This window comes from Mandrillus leucophaeus, unplaced genomic scaffold (assembly GCF_000951045.1).
Source record: "Mandrillus leucophaeus isolate KB7577 unplaced genomic scaffold, Mleu.le_1.0 Scaffold216, whole genome shotgun sequence".
In the NCBI taxonomy this organism is placed as follows: domain Eukaryota; kingdom Metazoa; phylum Chordata; class Mammalia; order Primates; family Cercopithecidae; genus Mandrillus; species Mandrillus leucophaeus.
In genome coordinates, this window is record NW_012102210.1 from 302,322 (window position 1) to 313,032 (window position 10,711).

General features: G+C 56.6%; 1 protein-coding gene across 3 annotated transcripts in view; it reads left to right on the plus strand.

The window, feature by feature from the left end:
- Nucleotides 1-10,711, plus strand: part of ATP6V1B1 (ATPase, H+ transporting, lysosomal 56/58kDa, V1 subunit B1) — a 31,690-nt gene extending 20,979 nt beyond the window's left edge. Inside the window, exons 3-15 of one of the 3 annotated variants that reach the window (XM_011980636.1) lie at nucleotides 1,053-1,151; nucleotides 1,344-1,437; nucleotides 2,030-2,107; nucleotides 2,954-3,093; nucleotides 3,935-4,036; nucleotides 4,604-4,701; nucleotides 8,310-8,433; nucleotides 8,694-8,844; nucleotides 9,103-9,185; nucleotides 9,597-9,638; nucleotides 9,954-10,058; nucleotides 10,251-10,380; nucleotides 10,478-10,711. In XM_011980636.1, the coding sequence (XP_011836026.1) occupies nucleotides 1,053-1,151; nucleotides 1,344-1,437; nucleotides 2,030-2,107; nucleotides 2,954-3,093; nucleotides 3,935-4,036; nucleotides 4,604-4,701; nucleotides 8,310-8,433; nucleotides 8,694-8,844; nucleotides 9,103-9,185; nucleotides 9,597-9,638; nucleotides 9,954-10,058; nucleotides 10,251-10,380; nucleotides 10,478-10,641 (1,410 nt within the window). In that variant the 3' untranslated portion in view covers nucleotides 10,642-10,711. Of the gene's footprint in view, nucleotides 1-1,052; nucleotides 1,152-1,343; nucleotides 1,438-2,029; nucleotides 2,108-2,953; nucleotides 3,094-3,934; nucleotides 4,037-4,603; nucleotides 4,702-5,423; nucleotides 5,564-6,404; nucleotides 6,507-7,073; nucleotides 7,172-8,309; nucleotides 8,434-8,693; nucleotides 8,845-9,102; nucleotides 9,186-9,596; nucleotides 9,639-9,953; nucleotides 10,059-10,250; nucleotides 10,381-10,477 lie in introns of all 3 variants that reach the window. The other 2 variants (XM_011980637.1, XM_011980638.1) reach the window with 2 other exon arrangements.

Sequence of the window (10,711 nt, forward strand, 5' to 3'; positions counted from 1 at the left end):
GATCTGCCCGCCTCAGCCTCCCAAAGTGCTGGGATTACAGACATGAGCCACCACACCCAGCCTAAGAGTTCTGTATATATTCTGAATATTAGCCTGATTTTTAAAATTCCTGATCCCTGGAAGAACTACATAAGTCAATTCTAGTCCCATGCCACTGGTACTGAAAGACGCCTGTGAGCAGAGAGTCTTTCTCCTGGTGCCTCAGCAGAGGCAAGCACTTTGCCAGTGTGTTGACCCCTAGTCCACAGGGGCAGAAACAGATACGCTGTCCAGAACCCGAGGCAGCCCAATCATTACTACATCTTTTTGTTGTTGTTGTTGTTGAGATGGAGTCTCGCTCTGTTGCCCAGGTTGGAGTGCAGTGACCAGATCTCAGCTTACTGCAAGCTCCGCCTCCCGGGTTTAGGCCATTCTCCTGCCTCAGCCTCCCGAGTAGCTGGGACTACAGGCACCCGCTATCTCGCCCAGCTAGTTTTTTGTATTTTTTAGTAGAGACGGGGTTTCACCGTGTAGGCCAGGATGGTCTCAATCTCCTGACCTCGTGATCCACCCGTCTCGGCCTCCCAAAGTGCTGGGATTACAGACTTGAGCCACTGCGCCCGGCATCATTACTACATCTTTATTGAGCTTTTACAAAGTGCCAGGCACCATGCTAATGGATCTGCATATATTACCTCATTTCTTCCCTATAGCAGCTGTGGGAAGTAGTATTATTATTATCCTCATTTTAAAGATGAGGAAACTAAAGCTTATTACTTATGACTTACGTATTTAATGAGATACTGAAATTGTAAAGTAACTTCCACAAGGTCAGGCAGCTACTAAGCTTCAGAGTTTCAACTCTAACCTGGTCTTGCAACTCCGAAGTGGGTGCAACTGCCTCCCAAACAGAATTCAGACTTTCACTTCCCAGCCCCTCGAGTTCATTTCCACAAGTGTCTGGGCACAAGAGGGGAGAGAACAGCTTAGGACTGGGTCAGGGAGGGCCGGAAGAGGAGAAGGGACTTTTCCTCTGGTCTCACTGTCACGTGGCTGCTCTCCCCTCCTGCCAGTTTGCCCAGTATGCGGAGATCGTCCATTTCACCCTCCCAGATGGGACTCAGAGGAGCGGGCAGGTGCTTGAGGTGGCTGGCACCAAGGCGATTGTTCAGGTGAGTGGGGTCAATGGGACATTGGCTAGTTAAATCAATGAATTAACCCATAAAGTTCCCACACTATCTTACAAACTCTGAAGGCAGGAGGAAATGGTCTATTTCCCTGAGAGCACAAAACATGTCCAGAATGGGTAGCCCTGTTCCCTCCAGCAGGCCCCTTAGTGGAGAAACTCCCTCTTGTTCCCACAGGTGTTTGAAGGGACATCAGGGATCGATGCCAGGAAGACCACTTGCGAATTTACAGGGGACATCCTACGAACTCCGGTGTCAGAGGACATGCTGGGTGAGGAACAGGAAGGAGAAGGGATGGAGGTGCTCCTCTGCCCTCCCAGCCCAGCTTCTCTGACCAAGCCCTCAGCACACTACACCGTCGCTTCCTGTTTATATGCCTGTCTCCCTGGTGGGCTCTTTGAGGTCTGGGGTGTGTCTTCTTCTCTCTGATTCCTGACCCCAGCGCAGGGTCTGACATACAGGTGTTCAATAAATGAGGAAGATGGATTCAATAGACTAGAGACACAGTAGGTAGCCACCTATTTGGAGCCAGGCTGAAAGGGACTGCTAAACCTTGAATATCCCCTAATTCTCTCCCAAGACCTGGCCTGGCCCTCTCCTCTCTCTAGTCCTGGAATCCCCCATTAGAGTCATTGTCCTGGGCCAAGGCCTTGCCTGTAAAGGTTTCCAGGAGAGGAAGGAAGACTCTCACAGCAACAGTCACTGTAGCTGGCTCTCTGGGCTACCTGTGGGCTGCAGGGGAGGGGGACACGGGACACTCCTTTGGGGAGTGGGAGGGAGCTGGTGGTGGTGTGGAGGGTAGGCAGCAGTGAGGGACACAGGGCTAGCCTGAGCACCCTCCAACACTCCTCGCCCACACTCAGGTCGGGTGTTCAATGGCTCCGGCAAGCCCATTGACAAGGGGCCAGTGGTCATGGCGGAGGACTTTCTGGATATCAACGGTGAGTGACTGGAGGCTCTGGATGGCTTCAGGACCAAGCCCTAACACCTTCCCCACTCTTGGAAGTTCTGCCCAGACTCACGAGCAGATCAGATGTGATGGGAGAGCAGCAAAGGCGTGCGTCTCTATCCCCAAATCTTCCACTGAACCCCAACACTGCCATCAGCACTCCATGTCCATCCTCTGTAAAATGCCATCATCGTTGGGCAGTGCTCCACGCCTGCCCCAAGGTCATCATGCCCCTGCCTTTGGCTTCCTGTCCACAATCCTGAGAGTGGGCTGCGGTGTTCTGCCAGCTCTCGTCCATTCAAGTGGGCACCTTCCCCAGGCCTCAAACCCTATCCCACCTGTTTACTGAGGACATGCTGGAGGCCTGTGGGGACCCATGGCTTGCCCTAGGCCACACAGAAAGTCAGTGGCCAAGCACAAAAGACTCATCTGCTCAGACAGGAGGTTGAGTCACCCGCAGGCCCTCTGAACCCTGCACTAGTACCTGGAGGTGGTGATGAGGGCTCTGCCCCCTTGGGCCCTAGAGCCTCAGTCTGAGTTTCCGCCTGCCTGCCACTTCCAAAGCACGAGGGCAGCGCTGTCCAAGGTAGCACTGGGCCTGTGGCTATTTAAATTTGAACTAATTCAAATAGAAAGAAAGTCCCATTTCAGAGCCACATGTCATGTGCTCTGTAGCCATTTGTATCTAGGGCTACATCAGGCAGCACGGCCAGAGCGCGTTTCTATCATCGCCAGAAGGCCCGTCAAACAGTGCTGCTCTGGAGTCTGGGGTCAGCGTTGAGGAGGTCAGGGAAGGGTTTGAACCCCTGAGCATGGCTCTGTGATCGCCCTCTCCCAGGCCAGCCCATCAACCCGCACTCCCGCATCTACCCGGAAGAGATGATTCAGACGGGCATTTCTCCCATTGACGTCATGAACAGCATTGCCCGTGGCCAGAAGATCCCGATCTTCTCAGCAGCTGGGCTCCCCCACAATGAGGTGAGGCCTGCATGGCCAGCAGGCACGGCTGGGGGAGGGACAGAGCAGTGGTTGGGCTGCTGGGCCAGTGAGGATGGCTCCTGTGCCAAGCAGGCAGGGGCTGGCGGGGCTGGGGTCGCCAGTATCAAGACTGGCAGCTGTCCCCAGGCAGCTCAGGGACTGAGGACTGTACAAGATTTCCTCCAGGTCCAATCTTCAGGCTGCCCCAAGCGAGGGAGCCCATGGGGAGCTCCCAGAGTAGAAAGTCCTGCTCAGGGGAGCTCACAGCCCCTACCACTGTCCCTGCACTCATCTTTACTACCCGTTCCTGCTTCTCTCAACCACCACAGTGAACAGCCGCTTCCTCTCAGAGCAGCTGGTGTGACAAGGTCTCGAGATGCTCCTCCAGACACCCAGCACCCCGACCACTCAAAATGGCCTGAGCGATCAGAGGGCATAAGTGCCCCCACCCTACTGTGACCCTTCCTTCCTGACTCTGGGCATGGTGTCTTGGAGGCCCACATACTGCAGGCCCAGGGCAACTCTGTGCCCAGATAGTCCCCCAGCAGGCTGTGGAAGGGTATGGCCCTGCCCTATGCCAAGGTGCCCAGACCCGTACGGAGGCAGCTGCTCTTTGGGACTGTTACTCTGTCCTGCCTCTCGTATCAGGCACCCCCAGCCCACTAGCAGCTGCACAATAGCCCCCACCCTCCACCCCAAGAAAGACTGTAGCACGTGGGGCAGCTCCTTCACCTCTCTGGGCTTGGATCTCTCCCACCAAAGGCCATGAGCCAGTGGTGCTCAATGGGGTGGGCGTCGGCTCCGACTGTGACGTACTCTCGCCCAATCCACTCTGCCCTAGATTGCCGCTCAGATCTGCCGCCAGGCGGGGCTGGTGAAGAAGTCCAAGGCTGTGCTGGATTACCACGACGACAACTTCGCCATTGTCTTTGCAGCCATGGGGGTGAGGGACTTAGCAGACTGGCACGTTCTGGAGGCTGGGAGCAGGCAGCCTGTCTCCCTCAGCCCCTGGCATGACCTGATCTGATGGGGAAGCCATCAGTGTCCCGGCCAGCCAGGAGGGGTGAGGATGGGAGCAGTGACCAGGGCCATGTGGCCCTCAGGGTATCCCAAAGGCAATCACAGTGGTAAGATGGGCCCTGGGTGGCCTGAAGGAGGGGAAGCCAGGGGATTTGGGGAGAAAAGATAGCTTCAGGAAGGGGAGGCCTGGGAGCCCAGGGAGGTGGGCAGAGCAGCAGCTGGTGACAGGAGGGGCAGGGATGGCACTGAGCAGAGCTGGACTTAAAGAAGTCTCAGCTTCTCCAGGGGCATCTGACGAGGCCCTGTGAGGACTGGGGCAGCAAACCCAGAGCCTGCCCTTTCCAGCCCCAGGGTCACCACCCCGTGGCCATGGTGCTTAGCGACTGGTAGCTGGTCAGTCCACAGGCTTTCCTGAGGACAGCTGGGAGGGGCCGGGCCTTGCCCTCAGGCCACAGGGCCCTACCTCCAGCCGACCCTGCTGTGTATCCAGGTGAACATGGAGACAGCCAGATTCTTCAAGTCTGACTTTGAGCAGAATGGAACCATGGGGAACGTCTGCCTCTTCCTGAACTTGGCCAACGACCCCACGTGAGCTCTCCCCTGAGGCCCAAACTGCCCTCAGGTGGGCAGACCCTGTCCCCTTCCAAGACCTAGAGTGCCGGGGCTCCAGAGCATCCCAGAACTAAAGCCACGGGCCATAGCTGGGAGAACAACCCTCATTGTGTAGACGGGGAAACTGAGGCCTGGGAAGGGCTAGGAAAGGCTAGCCTCCTAGGAAGGGCTAGGAAAAACCCACAGACAGAGGGAGCCAGACCATGACTCTGCCTGCTGCCTGTGCCCTCTGCTCTTCCCACAACCCATGTCCAGCCACCATCCCAACTCAGGGCTCCTTATCTCTGTGTCACGTCCACAAAGTCACCCCAAGGAGATCATTTCCCTAAACATTTGTTTAGAAAAACTACTATTTTAAAAGGGCTCTGCCCCCTTGGGCCCTAGAGCCTCAGTCTGAGTTTCCGCCTGCCTGCCACTTCCTAAGCACGAGGGCAGCGCTGTCCAAGGTAGCACTGGGCCTGTGGCTATTTAAATTTGAACTAATTCAAATAGAAAGAAAGTCCCATTTCAGAGCCACATGTCATGTGCTCTGTAGCCATTTGTATCTCGGGCTACATCAGGCAGCACGGCCAGAGCGCGTTTCTATCATCGCCAGAAGGCCCGTCAAACAGTGCTGCTCTGGAGTCTGGGGTCAGCGTTGAGGAGGTCAGGGAAGGGTTTGAACCCCTGAGCATGGCTCTGTGATCGCCCTCTCCCAGGCCAGCCCATCAACCCGCACTCCCGCATCTACCCAGAAGAGATGATTCAGACGGGCATTTCTCCCATTGACGTCATGAACAGCATTGCCCGTGGCCAGAAGATCCCCATCTTCTCAGCAGCTGGGCTCCCCCACAATGAGGTGAGGCCTGCATGGCCAGCAGGCACGGCTGGGGGAGGGACAGAGCAGTGGCTGGGCTGCTGGGCCAGTGAGGATGGCTCCTGTGCCAAGCAGGCAGGGGCTGGCGGGGCTGGGGTCGCCAGTATCAAGACTGGCAGCTGTCCCCAGGCAGCTCAGGGACTGAGGACTGTACAAGATTTCCTCCAGGTCCAATCTTCAGGCTGCCCCAAGCGAGGGAGCCCATGGGGAGCTCCCAGAGTAGAAAGTCCTGCTCAGGGGAGCTCACAGCCCCTACCACTGTCCCTGCACTCATCTTTACTACCCGTTCCTGCTTCTCTCAACCACCACAGTGAACAGCCGCTTCCTCTCAGAGCAGCTGGTGTGACAAGGTCTCGAGATGCTCCTCCAGACACCCAGCACCCCGACCACTCAAAATGGCCTGAGCGATCAGAGGGCATAAGTGCCCCCACCCTACTGTGACCCTTCCTTCCTGACTCTGGGCATGGTGTCTTGGAGGCCCACATACTGCAGGCCCAGGGCAACTCTGTGCCCAGATAGTCCCCCAGCAGGCTGTGGAAGGGTATGGCCCTGCCCTATGCCAAGGTGCCCAGACCCGTACGGAGGCAGCTGCTCTTTGGGACTGTTACTCTGTCCTGCCTCTCGTATCAGGCACCCCCAGCCCACTAGCAGCTGCACAATAGCCCCCACCCTCCACCCCAAGAAAGACTGTAGCACGTGGGGCAGCTCCTTCACCTCTCTGGGCTTGGATCTCTCCCACCAAAGGCCATGAGCCAGTGGTGCTCAATGGGGTGGGCGTCGGCTCCGACTGTGACGTACTCTCGCCCAATCCACTCTGCCCTAGATTGCCGCTCAGATCTGCCGCCAGGCGGGGCTGGTGAAGAAGTCCAAGGCTGTGCTGGATTACCACGACGACAACTTCGCCATTGTCTTTGCAGCCATGGGGGTGAGGGACTTAGCAGACTGGCACGTTCTGGAGGCTGGGAGCAGGCAGCCTGTCTCCCTCAGCCCCTGGCATGACCTGATCTGATGGGGAAGCCATCAGTGTCCCGGCCAGCCAGGAGGGGTGAGGATGGGAGCAGTGACCAGGGCCATGTGGCCCTCAGGGTATCCCAAAGGCAATCACAGTGGTAAGATGGGCCCTGGGTGGCCTGAAGGAGGGGAAGCCAGGGGATTTGGGGAGAAAAGATAGCTTCAGGAAGGGGAGGCCTGGGAGCCCAGGGAGGTGGGCAGAGCAGCAGCTGGTGACAGGAGGGGCAGGGATGGCACTGAGCAGAGCTGGACTTAAAGAAGTCTCAGCTTCTCCAGGGGCATCTGACGAGGCCCTGTGAGGACTGGGGCAGCAAACCCAGAGCCTGCCCTTTCCAGCCCCAGGGTCACCACCCCGTGGCCATGGTGCTTAGCGACTGGTAGCTGGTCAGTCCACAGGCTTTCCTGAGGACAACTGGGAGGGGCCGGGCCTTGCCCTCAGGCCACAGGGCCCTACCTCCAGCCGACCCTGCTGTGTATCCAGGTGAACATGGAGACAGCCAGATTCTTCAAGTCTGACTTTGAGCAGAATGGAACCATGGGGAACGTCTGCCTCTTCCTGAACTTGGCCAACGACCCCACGTGAGCTCTCCCCTGAGGCCCAAACTGCCCTCAGGTGGGCAGACCCTGTCCCCTTCCAAGACCTAGAGTGCCGGGGCTCCAGAGCATCCCAGAACTAAAGCCACGGGCCATAGCTGGGAGAACAACCCTCATTGTGTAGACGGGGAAACTGAGGCCTGGGAAGGGCTAGGAAAGGCTAGCCTCCTAGGAAGGGCTAGGAAAAACCCACAGACAGAGGGAGCCAGACCATGACTCTGCCTGCTGCCTGTGCCCTCTGCTCTTCCCACAACTCATGTCCAGCCACCATCCCAACTCAGGGCTCCTTATCTCTGTGTCACGTCCACAAAGTCACCCCAAGGAGATCATTTCCCTAAACATTTGTTTAGAAAAACTGCTATTTTAAAAGTGTAGAAAATGGGAGTTTAAATCTGGCGGCCAGGTGGATAAAACAATTCTAATAAACTGTCCCGGGTGTTTCTGGAGGGTACTCCAGAAAGCAGATAATAGAATTCTGGAGGTGTTGGTGACATCCCCAAGGGGAAGAGCCACAGTCCCAAAGCTGGGAACTGAGAGTGTCTGAAGCCAAGGTACAGTGTTCAGGAGCACTCCACGTGGGAAGGGTTTGTAGGGCTGGCAAGCATAGAGACAGGAACATTAGGTGTGCTTGGAGCAGTGAAAGGGACAGTGAGAGGAGCAGTGAGAGGGACGAAACCATCCAGAGAATGTGGGGTGAGAGTGCTCCAGCTGACCCAAGTGTGGGTGCCCTAGGGTAAGACAGAGGCAAAGCAGGTGCCCCCCAACTCATCTACAGGGTGATATGCCAGAGTCCTTCCCCTTCAGCCTGCAGGGGACAAAAGCCACTCTCATCGTCACCAGACAAAGTCCTGGCCCTACCTGGCTTTTCCCACCCAACTTGCCTCCTGGCCTCAGCCTCTGTCCCCTTTCCTACCTTGGACAGTAGGCGAGGTGTGTGTTGGAGTCTGCCTACTCCCGGGAACCGTGGTCCTGGCCTAGGGGATGGGGCCAAGGGCTCATCTTATCCATTCCTCTGCCACTATGCACAACACCAGCTTCCCAGTTCACCTTGCACTCAACCCCCGGGCTATGTGGAGCATTAGCCCAGGCTCCAGGCTCTCTCAACACCTGGCCACACCTCCAGGATCGAGCGGATCATCACCCCACGCCTGGCGCTGACCACTGCTGAATTCCTTGCCTACCAGTGTGAGAAGCATGTGCTGGTCATACTGACGGACATGAGTTCTTACGCAGAGGCCTTGCGGGAGGTGAGTTGGCTAGCAAGGGGTGTCAGGTTCCTCCCTACCCCTCCCTAAGCCTGACACCCCAGAGGGTCACCCTGCAAATAGAGGGGAGCTGGTCCACCCAAGCCTGCCCCACTCCCATGAGTTCCAGGGCTTGGTCTCAGCCTGGACATTCCTCCCCTGCCCCCCACTCCATTTCTCACAGGGTCACTGAACTCCCACCCACCCTTCCTAGCTTCAGCCTCTCACCCCCTTTCTTACCCCAATGCCCATGGATATTGCAGGTCTCTGCTGCTAGAGAGGAGGTGCCTGGGCGCCGAGGCTTTCCTGGATATATGTACACAGACCTGGCCACCATCTACGAGCGGGCAGGCCGCGTGGAGGGTCGGGGCGGATCCATCACGCAGATCCCCATCCTCACCATGCCCAATGACGGTAGCCTCCTCACAGCCCACTACCCTCCAGAGCTCCCCTGCCCTCCCTTTTCCGACCACACACTTAAAGAGCCCACATTGCTTTGCACAGATGTGCACCAGCGCTTTTCCTCCATCGAGATAGACACAGCCCTTTCCTCCACCATCCATGTCCCCCACACACCGCTATCACTCCCATGAGGGAAACAGAACCCAGGTGGCCCTGAGTGGTTGGAGACCTGGGCCCCACCCACACTGAGACCACTGTGTTTTCTTGTAGATATCACCCACCCCATCCCAGACTTGACGGGCTTCATCACTGAGGGACAGATCTACGTGGACAGACAGCTTCACAACAGACAGGTACTGCCCTGTCCCTGCCCACTTCCTGCTCTCAGCCCAGAGAAACACTGAGGAACAGATGTTCCACTGCCCCCAGGCATGAATTAGGAGGGGCCAGTCAAAGCAAACCCCAAACAGGAGACAGCCACAGGGAAGATTACATGGTTCACAGACAGAAGACAGGCCTGAGCAGAATCTGGCTTACCTGGCTCTGGGATCTTGAGAAGATAATTTCATCTCTTGGATCCTAGGTTTCCTCATCCATAAAATGAGAATAATCAAATATATCATCCAGACGCATTGTGGAGGATAAAAATAAGTTGGCATATAGACAGCATCTGGCAGATAGTAAATACTATTTCCCTTCCCTTTCCAGTCATTTGCTTTGGTGGAGAGAAAACAACGGCTGACACACATCTGTCCTGTGTGTAGGTTAAAGGCAACCCCTATGACGTTTTTCTCTTTGCTTGGCAGGTTTTTGTTTTGTTTTTTTCAGCTATTAACCATTAAGCTTCAAAGAGGTTTTTGTCCACATTATCAAAAGTTTTGAAATACTGAGCCTTTTATTAACTAATGCCATGTCATCTACCCCCTCCACTGTTCTGTCTAGGGCCACATATGACAGCTGCATGCCCAAGCCCTAGACTTTGTGGGAGATAAGAGAGGGTGGGTGTGCCTGTTGACCCCTCGGAATGTAGAATAAATGAGGAGCTTCTCCTGAGAACAATTTGGGGAGGGGAGCAAAGCTTGAGTCCTGCTCTCCACCACTTCCTTTTTTTTCTCCCTCAGATCTACCCCCCCATCAACGTGCTCCCTTCCCTGTCGCGGCTGATGAAGTCAGCCATTGGGGAGGGCATGACAAGAAAGGACCATGGAGATGTCTCCAACCAGCTGGTAAGGAGGAGAGGGTCCGGGGCTGGTGGGCCCTCTAGTTTCAGAAGCTGAAGGTCTGAGCCCCGTCTGAAGGACGAGCTTTTCTCCTGTCAAAATTTCTTTCCGAACGGGGTCCCAGCAGAGCCAGGTTGGGGGCTACTGGACTCCCGTGGTAAGCCCGCAGCGGACACCGACGCCTTGCCCCTCCCGCAGTACGCCTGCTATGCCATCGGGAAGGACGTGCAGGCCATGAAGGCAGTGGTTGGGGAGGAGGCGCTCACCTCTGAGGACCTGCTCTACCTGGAATTCCTGCAGAAGTTTGAGAAGAACTTCATCAACCAGGGTAAGGCGCGTCGCTGGCGTGGAGCCAGTAAACTCTTCACCCTCCTCCCGCCCCACACATATTTCTACCACTCCCGGGAATCCCGCTCTGTCCCTAGGCCCCTACGAGAACCGCTCGGTGTTCGAGTCGCTGGACCTGGGCTGGAAGCTGCTGCGCATCTTCCCCAAGGAGATGCTGAAGCGCATTCCGCAGGCCGTGATCGACGAGTTCTACTCCCGCGAGGGGGCGCTGCAGGACCTCGCGCCCGACACTGCTCTCTAACCCCGCGCGCCGTGGCGCCCCAACACCGACAGGGACCCTGCCCTCGGTCCCGGGTCTCCCCTCCCTCGCC